Consider the following 14081-nt stretch of genomic DNA (forward strand, 5'->3'; position numbering starts at 1 on the left):
ACAGAAAACAGCTGGCATGTTTATGGGGCATCATGGAAAGAGCCGGTGGACAGGGAGAGATTAGAAATTTGGGAGAGCAAAGAGATATCTGAAAGAGCAAGTTCCCAGAGGAGACAGGAGAGGAGGTGATCAAAGGTTTTAGTAGAATAGGGCTTCTTCATTTTTACTGTGTCATGGACTCCTTTGGCAGATCATGTCTGGTGAAGGCCAAAGACCCCTTTTTCAGAAAAGTTTGTAAATATGCAAAAATAAAAAGCATGAGATTGCCAAAAGAACTAATTATATTGAAAATGTTATCAAACTGTTAAAAAAAAAAAACCAAGTTCAAGGAATCTCTGAAGTAGAGGCTTTGGCATTAGTGAAGAGAAGGGCCATGTCTTCTTCCTTGACTAATGCAAAGGAGAGGATAACACCGAGATGATTTGAAGTACGTAACAGAGTATATTAGCAAGCACCCTAGCACACCCAGGATGGCCTGCTAGCACAGGTTCTTTGATCTGCTTTTAAAGGAAAGACTGCTCAAAAAGGGGTTAACAATCCTACTTTAATTACATTCACTAGTTCAGGGGAAAAGTCAGCACCCTGAACTTGGAGAAAATGCAAGCAGAGAAATTAGCACAAAGACATACAGAACTCCAACAGTCTGGGTAAAGCAATATTGCTGTACACTTTATGTACATCACTGGATTGAGGGAGCACAGCCATCAGAGCAGTCGGGGTGTGGGGCGGAGATGTGTGGGCTCCGAACATATGGCTACTCAGAATCTCCACCAGGAAATCAAAGAAATCCAAAGATCCTTCTTATGAGTGGACCCCCAAAGCAAATGCCTACTCCCAGAATATATAACAAAGACTTGGCATCTGATTGGCTGAGTGCTCAGGAGCTTGAAGGTGCCCCAGCACTTAATTAGAAACTCCCTGTAGCCAGGGCTCTATGTGTCTATTAATGGTCAAAGAAGATCTTCAAATTCCCTTAACATTCCACAGAGGAGAAGAGGAAGCTCATGATGAACAGTCCTGAACTGTGAGTGAAGTGTGAGTTGAGACCTGCTGTCTAGAGGGAGCAGGGAAGGGGTGGGAGACAAGTACAAGAGAAGGTCAATCAGGGAAGAGAACTGGCAAGCAGAAGTGAAGGCCAAGTCAAGATTAAGTAATATCCATTTGTGGAAGACCTAATTAGCAGTGCTGGGACTTCCTCTAGCAGCATTCATTAGCATGCAAGTAGGAGCAGATAATCAATCAGCAAGTATTTATTAAGTTCTCATTATAGGCTTGGCATTGTGCTAGGCAAAGAAAAATCGTCCTTTTCCTCAAGGATCTAAGTATTCCACTGCGGAGATACGACATATTTGCAAGCAAGTCAATACAGAACGTACACAATACAATTTTTCAAGGGGAGAACTAGCAGCTGCGGGCGGGCGCCTCATGGAGGAGATGGCACCTAAGGGCCTCCAGGAAGAGGGCACAGCCTGTGACAGGCACAAGGAGGAGAAAGGGAATTGCATGGGCTCAGTTTGGCTGCAAGGGAGTGCGTCAAGGGCACTCATGTCTAATCGATCACTCCGGAGTTAGACTGTGAGGGTATACTCCATGCCCGGTGGAGAAGTCTGAGCCTAGAGCCCAGCCAGAGCTAGGAATGCTCCTTGGGCAGGGGAGGGAAATGGTCAGGTCCATGTTTTAGAAGGGAACCCCGGGGAGGATGCATTCAGGAGGCGGCTTGGGTGTGAGAGGCAGAGGGAGAAGGACAGGGAAGGCTGGATCTGGGCTGGGGGAGACGGAGCTTTGGACAGGAACCGGGAAGTCAGCAGGAGGAAAAGGAGATTCAGGGATGGAGAGGAGGGCTTTTTGGACACGTGGAGTTTGAATTTCTTATAAAACACCTGGTTTAAAATACCTAACGGGCAGGGTGTGAGGTGTCTATGCAGGGAAAGAGACTAAGGCTGCATATCCAGGCAGGATGCCATCCGCGTGGGGAAGATAACGAGGTCCCTGAGAAAGGAGAGGGCACAGGCACACCTGCATCCGGGGAGCTGAGGAGTGGTCACATACGTAGGCAAAAGTCGGGTGGGGGGAAATTAAGTATTACAAACTGAGAGAGGAGTGTCCGGGAGCTGGGGGCTGGGGGGGGCGTAAAACGTCAAATACTGAAGCAAGGACTTGCCAATAAAGAGACCATTAGTAACCTGAAGAGTCTAGTTTCGTTGAATGATGGGGTCAAGAGACGGACTGCAGAGGGTCAGGAACGAAGAGGGCGCAGCGCGGGCAGCTTCTCCCAGCAGGGGGTCCAAGGGAGAAGAGGCTCGTAGGAGGGGCTGCACGGTCAGAGCCTCTGGAGGGGCGCTCGGGTCAAAGGGCAGCCTGAGCCTGGCAGGGGACCCCTGCTGTGAGGCGGCCAAGGCGGGGGCGGACCTCGGACCTCGGAGAAGTCTGACCCGCCTGCTTCATTTCTTAATTCTTACAGACCGGGCTGGTTACCGTAAAACACAGCGCAGGGTCCGCAATCACCTTGGACCGTCTTGGGGTTCCTAGGCAGACGCTGCAGCTGCTTGCCCTTTCCTTCTCTAGCTTATTTTACAGATGAGGAAACTGAGGCAGGCAGGGTGAAGTGACACAATTCTCCCTCGGCCATTCATTCTCTTCAGCCCTCTCGCGCAGACCCCGGTCGTGGCCCCGCCCCTCTACCCCAGCCCGTGCCAGAGCCCCGGGAGCCGACCCCCTCCCGCCCTTTTCCAGGCTCCGCCCCCTCATTAGCGGCTCCCAGGCCAAGCCCCGCCCCCCGCTCCTCCACCGCAGGCCCCGCAGTCCGTCCACGCTCCCTACTCCCAGGGTCCCGCCCCTCTGACCGCCTTACCCCGCCCCCCCCAGGTCCCGCCCCGGCCCTAAACACTGGCACTCTTAACTCCGCCCCTTGCTTTCCCCGTCAGGTGGAGTTCCAATTAGCGCTCCCTTCAGGGTGGGCCGTACCTGGAGGCCGCTCCGCTTGTTCCAGGTGAAGATGGCACCCGGGTACCCGCTCAAAGCCAAGAGCAGCTCGTGGATCATCCCCACGGCGGGCAGCGGGCCGCTGAGGCAGCGTCCGCCGGCGCGAGCTCCCCCGGCCGTCGGGGGAGGAGCGCTGCTCCAGCCGCTGTGCGCAAGGCCCGCTGGGAAGTGTAGTTCCGGCCGAATCAACTAGCCGGGAAAGACAGTTCCTTCGAGGAAGAGAAAAAGGCACCGGCCAGCGCGAGGGCTTCCTTTTCCCTGCCAATGGAAGCCCGGAAGCGTTCACGTAGCTTGGTCGGAGCGACCACGTTCGCTTCTAGTCCACCGAGCTCTCTGGGAGACGTAGTCCAGGCAGCGGCCTTGGCGCACGCGCCCTAAGGTCCTCGGTGTCTCCCGCGCGGCCTTCCGGTTTGGGAGCTGGTCTGGGAGGCTGGAGAGCCGGGCCGGGGCCGGAGCGGGAGCGGGTGAGGCCCTCCGGGAGGCGGGGACCGGACTCGGTTCGGGGGGAGCGGTGGGAGGGGGCGGGGGTGGAGAGGAGCGGACAGATGGAGGAGGCAGGCCGGGACGGGGGTGCCTGGGGCTCCCCTCAGCCCAATCAGTGACCGTCTGGAAAGGACGGGACGACGCCAAGAGTGACCCGGCCGGAGGGAGCCGAGACAAAGAGACCGAAGCCCGGGCGCCCTGTCCTTTCCCGAACCCCGATCTCCCTCCCTCCGCCAGGCTCCGGGACACCCCAGGTCCTCTCCGCAGGGTCTTGTCCCCCGTGTAGAAGCGCTCCCCCGTCGGCTGTCACCCCCAGCTCACGGTGACCCCCAGGGCCCACCCGGCCCTCCCCTGTCGTGCCCGTTACGGGCCGGGACCCCGAGGTTCCCCAAACTAGAGGAAAACAAAGACCACACGTTCCTGCATCGATTGTTGCCTGGGGAGGTGGTGAAAGTGGAGCGGAGGGGGCGGGGCAGGCGCGGAGGGCTCTGGGAAGGGCTCGGATCGGGCGGGGGGCGGGCCGTGAGGGCCCCCTGCTGGGTGCTGGGTGCTGGGCCGCTGGCCCCTCCCGCCGCCTGGCAGCCGTTAGGATCCAGACCCCCCGGTGCTGTGGAGGTGCGGTCAGTACACGCGGTTCGCTGCTTCAGGCCGCAGAGGCAGCTTTGGGGCAGCCCCGCTCCCGTCCCTAACCCTGGCTTCTGCTCCCAGTCCAGCTGGTTCCTGCAGGCTGGCCCTGGGACGGCCTTGGATGAATGGGCGCCCCCTGGGACCCTCCCATTCCTCTCTGCCCAGGGAGAAGCTCCTCCCGCAGGTCCCCAAAGACAGAGAGGAGGCCGGGGGAAGCCCCGGCTGCCACACCTCCGTCTGATGTCAGACTGCCTCCTCTGTGAACGATGGCCAAGTCCGCTCTGAGAGGCGATGTGGGGAACTCGGAGACCTTCCGACAGCGGTTCCGGAGATTCCACTACCAGGAGGTGGCTGGGCCCCGGGAAGCTTTCAGCCAGCTCTGGGAGCTGTGCTGTAGGTGGTTACGGCCAGAGGTTCGGACCAAGGAGCAAATCCTGGAGACCCTGGTGCTGGAGCAATTCCTGACCGTCCTGCCTGGGGAGAGTCAGCCCTGGGTACAGGAGCATCGTCCAGAGAGCGGAGAGGAAGCCGTGACCCTGGTAGAAGATTTGGAGAGAGAACCCAAGAGGCCGGAGTGCCCGGGGAGGAGCGGGGGATTCCGAAAGCAGGGTGAGGGACCACACGACAGGAGAAGTGGGGGTACAACAGGGCCCTTTGGCTCTCTGTACGATGGGTATTATTTCTGCCACGGAAACCAGTGGGTGACCGTTTGGCTGATCCTCCATCTACTATGCCAAAATGTTTCAGCAGTTTCTTGTACCGGGAATAAAAGGAGGGCATTGTTTTGAACTTCTTTACCAAATGTAGCATCTTGATCTCCCCTTTCTCAATCTCTTTGCTGCCTGGGGAGTGGGATGTGTGGTTCTGCCCCTGTGGGATGATCTCCTTTGATTTCAAGTATTTATCCTTGGAAACCCACCCTAATCTAGCTTGTCATTGAGAACTAACGGGTATTCTGTCTAGGTCGCTGTCCCTGTGAAAGGGCAGGAAGTTCGAGCAGAGAAGGTGACACCTCTAAGATCACCTCTGCAGTTACTAAGTGTTCAGCAGGAAGCAGGGGAGTCCCAGCCCAAGGCTGTGGCCAAGAAAGAATGGGCAAGTTGCCCAGAACTAAGGCCCCAGGAACAACTTAACCTAAAAGAGAAGCTCAGACCTCATCAAAGGACTGGTAAGAATACAGGTTCATTTAGGGAAAAGAGGGAGACACTTTAGGTTAGAGAGCTGACAATGAATGAGTGAGGCACTCTCAGGAGACTTTGGGATGTTTTAGAATGAAGTAGCCATTGGGGATCGCCAGAAGTTCACCCTCTGCCTCCTTGAATTACCACACTTAACCTACTCACCTCAGTGATCTTTTTTTTTTTTTTATAAATTACCCTAAATGTTTTCAAAGGCATTTTTTGCAGAATTTAGCAACTTATTTTCTTTTGTTTCATCTATGTAAAAATAGTATTAATTCACCTTTATCAATATATAATCCTTTTCTGTTTTTTAGGATTTTTTAGGGTTTTTAGGGTTTTCCCCTCCAAGTTGAATTTTTCCTCAAGGTTTCCATTTCCCTGAATCTTTATTTTTGCTACTTTTCTCTGGAACCACCAGTTCCAGTGTTCCACATCTAGTTTGTGAAGCCCAAAATGGACCATATTTTTTTGAGAGTCTGATAAGTACAGGTTTGGCAGAACATCCTAAAGTTCTTATATGTTGTATTCATTCCCTTATATAACTCCCATTGTTGTGCTTAGGTAATAATTTATATCACCTGGTAAATTTTCATGCTGCCTCAATTTTTTTTGTTGTTGCCCTTGTGCCAGTTGGTCATTCTTTACCTTTGAATTATATAGCTTGTTTTTCTTCCTTGTACTCTATTGAACTATATCCTGTTTCTTTTTAATCACCTCTCCAGCTTAAGGCTATTTCAGCATCTCATTCTTTCTCACAGGTTGCTAGCAGATGTTTGCTAGCCACAACCAACTTGGTGTCACTTGTAGGCTTAAAATTGGCGTTCCTTAGACATTTAAGGCACGTATGAAAATATGAAGTAGCATTTTGGTTTATTTGTTGCACTACACAGTTGAAAAATGAATAATTTGACCATCTACTGTGGGTTTTTGTATTGGGTGAGGCACCGTGAAACACAAAGTGTATGTTCACAGTATTTTGCTCTCAAGGAGCTTGTGTTCCAGTTGAAAATCCAAGGTTATATGAAACAGTAGCAAACAATCTGGTTGTTTGCTACTGTATGGTTAAGAGAAGGAAGAGGCTAGAAAAGATAGGAAAAGCTTTCTTGGAATAGGTGGGGCTTTAAGGAGAGTTAATACTAGGCAGAAAGGAGAAATGAAGACATTTCAAGTGAGAGGAACAATAAGAGAGAAGAAACTGAGGCAGGGAAGATCATGCTGTGTTCTTGGAACAGGAAGGAGATTAAATTGCTTTAACTGGAGAAGGAATATTGGAGTAGTAGAAAAATAGGTTGGATTGGTGTGTTTGGGTGAGACTATCTCACTGCTCAGTCTGGTGAAGTGGGATGGATCCCAACCATGGGTGACATTGCCATTCTGCTGACTAGGGAGGGCGTCTCCGACACATGGCTCTGGGCCCCGGGCTACTGGGTGTTCTTGAGTTCTTTCCCTTTGCTGTGGGCCCTAAGGCGCTGCAGTCCATATCTGGGAAAGGAACCTGAGGGAGGGGAGCGGGGCTATTGGGACCTGAGTGAGGGAATGAGCTACAAGTACCCTCTGGCAGCCTTCCTGGCGCTTCTCCCTATGGGCCCTGGCGAACTTCTGCACCCAGCTCCGCTGCTGGCCTGTCTGAAGCTTACACGTTCTCCTCGATTTAAACTGGGGGACCTCAGGATCCGGTACCCAAACGGAATCATGGACAGTTCCTTATACACCCGAAGCAGTGATATCCTTTTCCCCGCTATGCTGGCTAAGCTGGGGCCTTCCCGGAGTTAGGGACGGCTGCTCCGGCTCCATTATGTTTGGGCCCAGCCCTTGGTAGCAGCTGCAGTAACAACCATTTCCCTTATGGTTCCTCAAGGTGACTAAGGTGGGGCTGCTCTCCACCTGGCCCTCCCTGCTGGCTGTCCTGAGCCTGCCAGGATCCTGGTGGTCAGTCCTCTGCCTGCAGCCATTGGCCTGACCTAACACACTGCCCACTGGCAAGCCAGCTGCTGCCGTGCGGGGCTCTTCCTCTGACTGGCATTCCTGGGCAGCATTCTCAACAGATGCTGCCAGGCTTTCAACAAGGTGCCCCCGGATGTGGGGGCTTACAGTGCCAGGGATTGGGTAGCTATGGGGAGCAGCCAGGCCCGTTTTCTGGCCCCACTTCCTCTGGAGCCGAAGAACCTTCCTCCCACGCTGGAGGGATTGGTACAGCCTGTGCCAGGTCCTCCGGGTCTCCTGCCTGGCGCGTAAAAGGCAGAACTTTTTAAGGCCCTCAAACCCGGCCCTCCACTTCTGTGAGAAGGCTGGCAAGTGGCTGCTTTTGCTGAGCAGAGATCTTTGCTGGCCTTTCATTGCTCTGTGGCATCGTGGGACCTGGACGCCTGATGCTCTGCCCAGGGCCCTGCTGCGTCACCCAGCCCCCACCCCAGGGCCCCGCTGGCAAAACAAGTCAATTGTTAGGAAGTTCTTCTTTCTATTAAAGTGAAATCTGCTTCCTTGTAATTTTTGTTCCTGGTTCCATGTTCTGTTGTCCAGGACCAACTCAGTGTGGTGCAGTAGAAAGAGTCCTGGATGGAGAGTCAGAGGACCTGAGTTCAAATTCCCACCTATGCTATGCATCTCTTGGGGCAAGTAATTTTGCTTCTCTGGGCCTCAGTTTCCTCATCTGTAAAATGAAGGCTCCAAATTGTGGCCCTTTGGAAACTTTCAGAAGTTTAAGGCAACCATTCCTTTGTCTCCTCAATCTTCTCTAGGCTTTACATTCCAGTTCCTTTAATCTTTAGAAGGCATGGTTTCAAGTCTCCTCACTTCCTTGATCAACCCCTTCTTAGGGGCTCAGTGCTTAGAACTGGATGCAATGCTCCATATGTTGTCTGAATCAGCCAGAGAAGGGCAGGGCCACCTACCACCGCCTTGCCTTTGAATATTAATAAAGACCAAAATTGCATTTGATTTTGCTGTTGCATTGCCACATCATACTTATTGACTTGTATGGAGTTTTTGATCCATCAGATCCTCCAGATTTTTTTCACTTTAATTGCTATATATCCACATGTCTCCTGCCCTATACTTGATAGCTGTGTTTTTAAGCCCAAATAGAGGACTTTTATCTTTAATATATTTTTCCACATATACAAAGGTTTTTTTTTTTTAATTAATCTATGATTATATTATAGAGAGGCACTACAATGAAAATCTGACTTTAACACTGGAAGAACCTGAGCTCAAGTCCAGCCTCTGGCCCATATTGGCTGAGTGACCCCTGGAAAGTCATTTAAATCAATGTTCTGGGCAACTCTGAAACTACATATTGGAGAATATTGACTTGCATCGTTAGAGGGACTTCCTTATCTAGGAGCTCCCTATCCCAATGAAAGCACAGACCTGTACCATATCCCTCTCATGATTATATTTCACCTTGTTAGCTTCAGTTGATCCATACTCATTTGGATCACTGGTCTGTTATTTAGTGTATTAGCTGCTGCTCCTAGCTATGTATCATCTGAAAATTTAAATGCATGCCACCTATATCTTTCTTCCACTAAATCATTGGGAAAATTTTGAATAGATTAGAGCTAGATTAGGATCTAGCTTCATTCCATCATAGCCCTTTTCCCTTCAGTCTGACATCAATCAATCCATTCATCACCACACTTTGGGTCTGGTTAGTCAGCCAGTTCTGAATTCACCTAACTATGCCGTTAGCCAGTCCACATTTTGCCATCTTGCCCAAAAGAGTATTATAAAAGGCTTTGTTAATCAAGATATACTATGTTCAAATCCTTGACAACAAAAAGAAATAAGGTTCATTTGACTTCCCTTGTTCTTATTACACCCATGCAGGATCACAGTGATCACCTCTTCCCTTTCTAAACACTCACAAACCTTGAATTTTACCAGAATTTGCTGTCAAGCTTAGTAACCTAAAGTTTCAATTGCCTACCATTCCCTTTTTTTGAAAACCACACAGCCCCCTTTCTCCTTGTGACCGATTGATAGTTGGTTTCTCCTTTTTTTGCAGGGGACAATAGACTCCATGATGCTGAGCGCTGTCTTGTACAACATGGTGTTTTGGCTAGCATTGGGATGGACTCTATCATCTGCTCATAGTCCTCGGACTCCAGACCGAGTTTCAGAAGCAGATATTTAGAGGTTGCTCCATGGAGTGATGGAACAGCTGGGCATTGCTAGGCCCCGTGTAGAATATGCGGCTCATCAGGCTATGAATCTTGTGGGTCCACAGAGCATTGAAGGTACTATGTTTTATCCCTTCTTGGTTTTGCTTTGTCTTTTATTAATTGACTTAAAAAAACCCCTATTACATCCTCTTTGGTCCTTTCCCACTATTTCCCTTTTCTAGGCTTTGTATACCCACATATAAAGGAGGGATTTGCTCCCTATCATAATGTCTTAACTGTAAAATGGGGATAATAACGGCACTTGCTGCACTGGCTTGTTGTGTAGATTAAAAGAGAGAATATTTGTAAAGTGCTTAGCACAGTTGCTGGAACAAAGGAAATGCTTAATAAATGTTTCCTTTCAGTTCTTCTCACCCAGTAATCCAGAAGGCTATGTTTGGGATTGACTAAATGCATGCACTTATATCAGTAACTTGGTACTGGTGTTGATTTAGGTATACTTACCCATTTCCATTAGGCTCCTTTGACTGCATTATACTTCAGTAAATATCTGTATCTTTGTAAAAGCAGGAAATGCCTGGTTAGTCACCCCCGCCGTTGTCATGGAGAAAAGGTTCATGTGACTTTCAGAGTTTCCATTAATATCTTGGATCCTAATTATATGTGTACTGATGGAGAGTTAGTAGCTCACCTGGAAATTAAAAATGAGAGTTTATTCAATTTTCTTTTTAACCAGCTTTTCTAAACAGGAAAATAAACTAACAATCTGACATTTTTTACCAGTTTACTCTTCTCCTACCCTTTCTCCAGTTTTATGTCTTGTAGTAATTGTTGTTGTTTGACCAAGACAGAGTGATATCTTGACTTTTGGACATAGTAAAGAGCATGCTGTTTCCTAACTCTGTCCTTATTCTGTCAATCAATATTGTACTCACTTCAGTGTCAGAAATTCTGGGTTTGAATCCTGACTCTTCCAGTTGCCAACAATGTTACATAAATTCTCTGAGTCTCAGTTTCTTGATCTGTAAAATGAGATTGGTCATATTTGTACAAGTTACTTGAAAAGATTACTGTTAAAATCCCATGAGTTAGTTTTTGTAAAGGTATCGTTCATCCTTCTTTCTCGAAAAGGACCAAGGAATGACATGACAAGTGTGGTGTCTTGACTTGCATGTAAATTGGATTGAAGTGAGGCAGAGCTTGGCAAAGTCATCAGCTTCACTCTCTCCTCCAGTCCAGAGGCAAAATAAAAGTCAAGATGACTGGAAATACTGTAGTCTCTGCTTTCATGGGGCTTACAGTGTGGCCAATATTAGTTGCCAGGCCAAGCTTCTGTTGCTTGGTAAAGCCCTTTGTCAATGATACAGCACTATAAAAATGTGAACCTATTTTAATTGTAATTGATTAAAGAACCAAGAATCTCATGATTATGTTCCCAACACAAAGCTGTAAAGGGAATTTCTTTAGATGTTAATCTTCCTTTTTCATGAACTACCATTTTTTGGGGGCTGACTTGTAATTTCAGTGGTGTTGGGGGCTACCAATGCAGATTGGCATCTGTTTGTCACAACTTATAGTCTCAGAGAGTTGTCTGAAGAGTTCGTGACTTTACCCAGAGTCACGCAACTCTTAGGTTTCAGAGGCAAGACTTACACCTAGATTGTCTTTTTGTTTTGTTTTCACTTTCCTTTGTATCATTCACTGTTAACACAGTACCTGGCATAGGTCAGGAACTTAATAACTGCTTGTTTACTTCCTGACTCCAAATGCAACTCTCAGTTCACTTCATCATACCACTGTCTAGTGCTATCAAATGCAAAAAATGTTCCCATGGAAAAATATTCCATTCTGAATTGAGTAAAAACTTGTAGTTAGGTAAAGGTGGTGTCCATGAAACCATCTGGGGTTTTCTTGGCACAGATGCTGGAGTGTGGTTTGCCATTTTCCTTCTCCAGCTCATTTTAAAGAAGAGGAAACCGAGGCAAACAGAGTTAAGTGACTTATCCAGGGTCACACTGGTAGTAAGTGTCTGAGGCTGGATTTGAACTCAGAAGATGAGTCCTCTGTTCACTGTGCCAATTAGCTTCCCAACTAATGTAGTTATACAGCCTGTATTTCACATACACAGAACTCAGAACTCTGTTCTCTTCCTTAAAATCTAAGTTCTTTGAGGGCAATGACTCTTTTGTCCTTTGCATTATCAGCTTTCATACCCTGGGAAGCACTTGATAAATGCTAGTTGATTGATTGACCCACCTTTGCTGAGGGATACTACTTATTTCAAAAGGCTCACGATTTCTTCACTCCACTAATGTAAATTGCAACTTCTCCATGTCCTAATAGACACTTGTCATGAACTCCTGTGGCTGAAAACACCCATTTTGTGGTGGCCATCCATTAAGACCTTCACCATCAGGTCTACCTCAGGACAGGTTGGCTGGCCTTGTACTAAGCTGACCTGCTGTATGCCTATACAGTCCTATAGAACAACAAGTTATAGAGCTTGGTTTCCTATTATGTCAATGACACAATTTCGTGCATCTCTTTTTCTCAGCCCTGGTTCCATTAAGTATTGATTCTACTTTTGTCTGAACCTTCATCGTTATGAATTTATTATATACTACCTTATTACCTCATTGTCCTGGCAAGGGAAGGTCTCCGATGATGTTGGGCAGACCCCTGTGGAGGAGATGTGCTGGGAGGACATGGGCAGTAATCACAGCATGATGAGGTGTGTATTCATTGTAATCTGTACCATTGGAGAGGGTACCCCCATGAATGAGAATCGTGCAACTCTTCCAGGTGAATGTCAGAGTTGGGGGGAGACCTTCAGAATCCTATAGTCTCGGAAACAAGTCACAGTTCAGATTGCACAGATCTGATAAATATTATATATTTATATTTATATAAATAATATTTAGGTAGTCCTATGCATAAAAAGTATTCTACTCTTTTAAATTTGGGGGAAAAGAAATAAGCATTTAAATAGTACTAAAGTAAAAAGATGAGCGTTTTAAACCTAAACATGTAATTGAAGTTTGAGGCCAGTGATCTCATGCCCATATTGTACAGTTGAGGAAATTGAGACGCAGAGACTTGTCTAAGGTTACACACCTAATAAATAACTGAGTCTGGACTAGAACCTACCTCTTCTGTGGTTGATTCTAGCGTTCTTTCTGTTGCCTGTCATTGTCTGCTCAACTTGTCTAAACCTAAATTCATCATCTTCCTTCACTGCATTAAATCGGTTCCCTTTTCTCCTTATCCAAAGCATCACTGTTCTTGCAGTCTTTGAAGCTTGAAACTTTTGAGTAATTTTGGGAGCTTTTTCTCTTTCATTTCTCACATCCAGTCATTCACTATGTTTTGTCCATTTTTTCCTTTGAGAATAGATTTGTCCCTTCCTCTTCATTCCCAATACCAACACCCATGTCCAAGGAAGGAAGGAAGGAAGGAAGAAAACAACTTTTTTATTAAGCCCTTACTGTGTGCCAGGCACTGTGTGCTTTGCAAATATTATTTCATTTGATCCTACTAACAATCCTGGAGAAATAGGTCTATTATTATTCCCATTTCACAGTTGAGGAAACTGAGGCAGACAGAGGTTAAGTGATTTGGCCAGGGTTACGCAGCTGGTAAATGTCTGAGATCACATTTGAATTCAGGTCTTCCTGACTCTATCCTCTATCACCTGGCTGCCTCATTATTTCGATTCCTATTACTGTAATGGCCTCCTAATTGGCTTTCCTGCCTCTAGTCTTTTCCCCTGGCTTCTTCCTTCCTCCCTGCCCCCAATCCATTTTACGTACCGTTGCCAGATGAATCCTCTAAAACACTTTGAAGCAAATTACTCCTCACAGAATTGGTGACAGGATCAAATGAAGTGATACTCAAAGCATTTGTAACCACCAAGACCTACATAAATGTGTGGGATTATTATAATGTCAAGATTATCAACAACCTACAGTGTACCATATCAAAGCTGAATTCCTCTGCCGAGTTTTCTAAGCTCTTCGAGCATCCAGCCTTTCCCTACTTCTTATACTACACAATGCGATCTTGTCACATCACAGTCAATCCATTTTTCATACGCTTATGCTTAGAGTTTAAATAATATGTAATTGCTTTATGATAAACGTTTAATGATGTTCATCATGGCATTGTCAGATGAGAATATGCAAATTACAGGGGAAAGTGAAATTGGAACCATTTGGATAACAGTATCCAAATGAACTGACCCTGGCGTCCCTACAAAACTCATCTAAAAATATCCCTGAAACACATAGCTTCAGTGCTGTGCCATATGCCAGGGTCAGTTAATATGCCCAGCTGGAATGTTGTCATTTTTGTTACTTATTCTTCAAAATTCTCTTCCCCACTTAATTTTCTTTCTTCTGACAACATTTTTCTTTCCAGTCTGAAAGGAAGAGTAAAGTCACCTTCATTATTAGGTCACTTTATCAAAGTTATGTGATTTTGTGGAAACTCAACAGTTCTCATCAACAGGAAGAAATCTGGGAGAAGCAACATGTGGCAATGGAAAGTTATAGAACCTGAGCTTGAAAGCTTTTGCAGAATGTCTTGTGTAACCTTTGACAAATTATTTAAACTTCTGTACCTCCATTTCTTCAAATGTAAAATGAGGGGATTGGGAGAGAATGCCCAAGGTTCCTTCCATGGTCCT

At 47.2% G+C, this 14081-nt stretch overlaps 1 protein-coding gene and 2 pseudogenes across 1 annotated transcript in view; 1 reads left to right on the top strand and 2 right to left on the bottom strand.

Moving 5' to 3' along the window:
• The window catches only part of LOC140513788 (gamma-tubulin complex component 4-like), a 29009-nt pseudogene extending 25556 nt beyond the window's left edge, over window positions 1–3453 (bottom strand).
• A 523-nt stretch (window positions 3454–3976) lies between these two features.
• LOC140513805 (uncharacterized) overlaps window positions 3977–14081 on the top strand; it is a 65819-nt gene continuing 55714 nt past the window's right edge. Inside the window, 3 exon segments of the mRNA XM_072623802.1 lie at window positions 3977–4701; window positions 7794–7885; window positions 9280–9511. Coding sequence (XP_072479903.1) covers window positions 4359–4701; window positions 7794–7885; window positions 9280–9511 — 667 coding nt within the window. The 5' untranslated portion in view covers window positions 3977–4358.
• Window positions 6127–7739, bottom strand: LOC140513801 (sentrin-specific protease 5-like; annotated as a pseudogene).

Source organism: Notamacropus eugenii, chromosome 7, assembly GCF_028372415.1.
Source record: "Notamacropus eugenii isolate mMacEug1 chromosome 7, mMacEug1.pri_v2, whole genome shotgun sequence".
Classification (NCBI taxonomy): Eukaryota; Metazoa; Chordata; class Mammalia; order Diprotodontia; family Macropodidae; genus Notamacropus; species Notamacropus eugenii.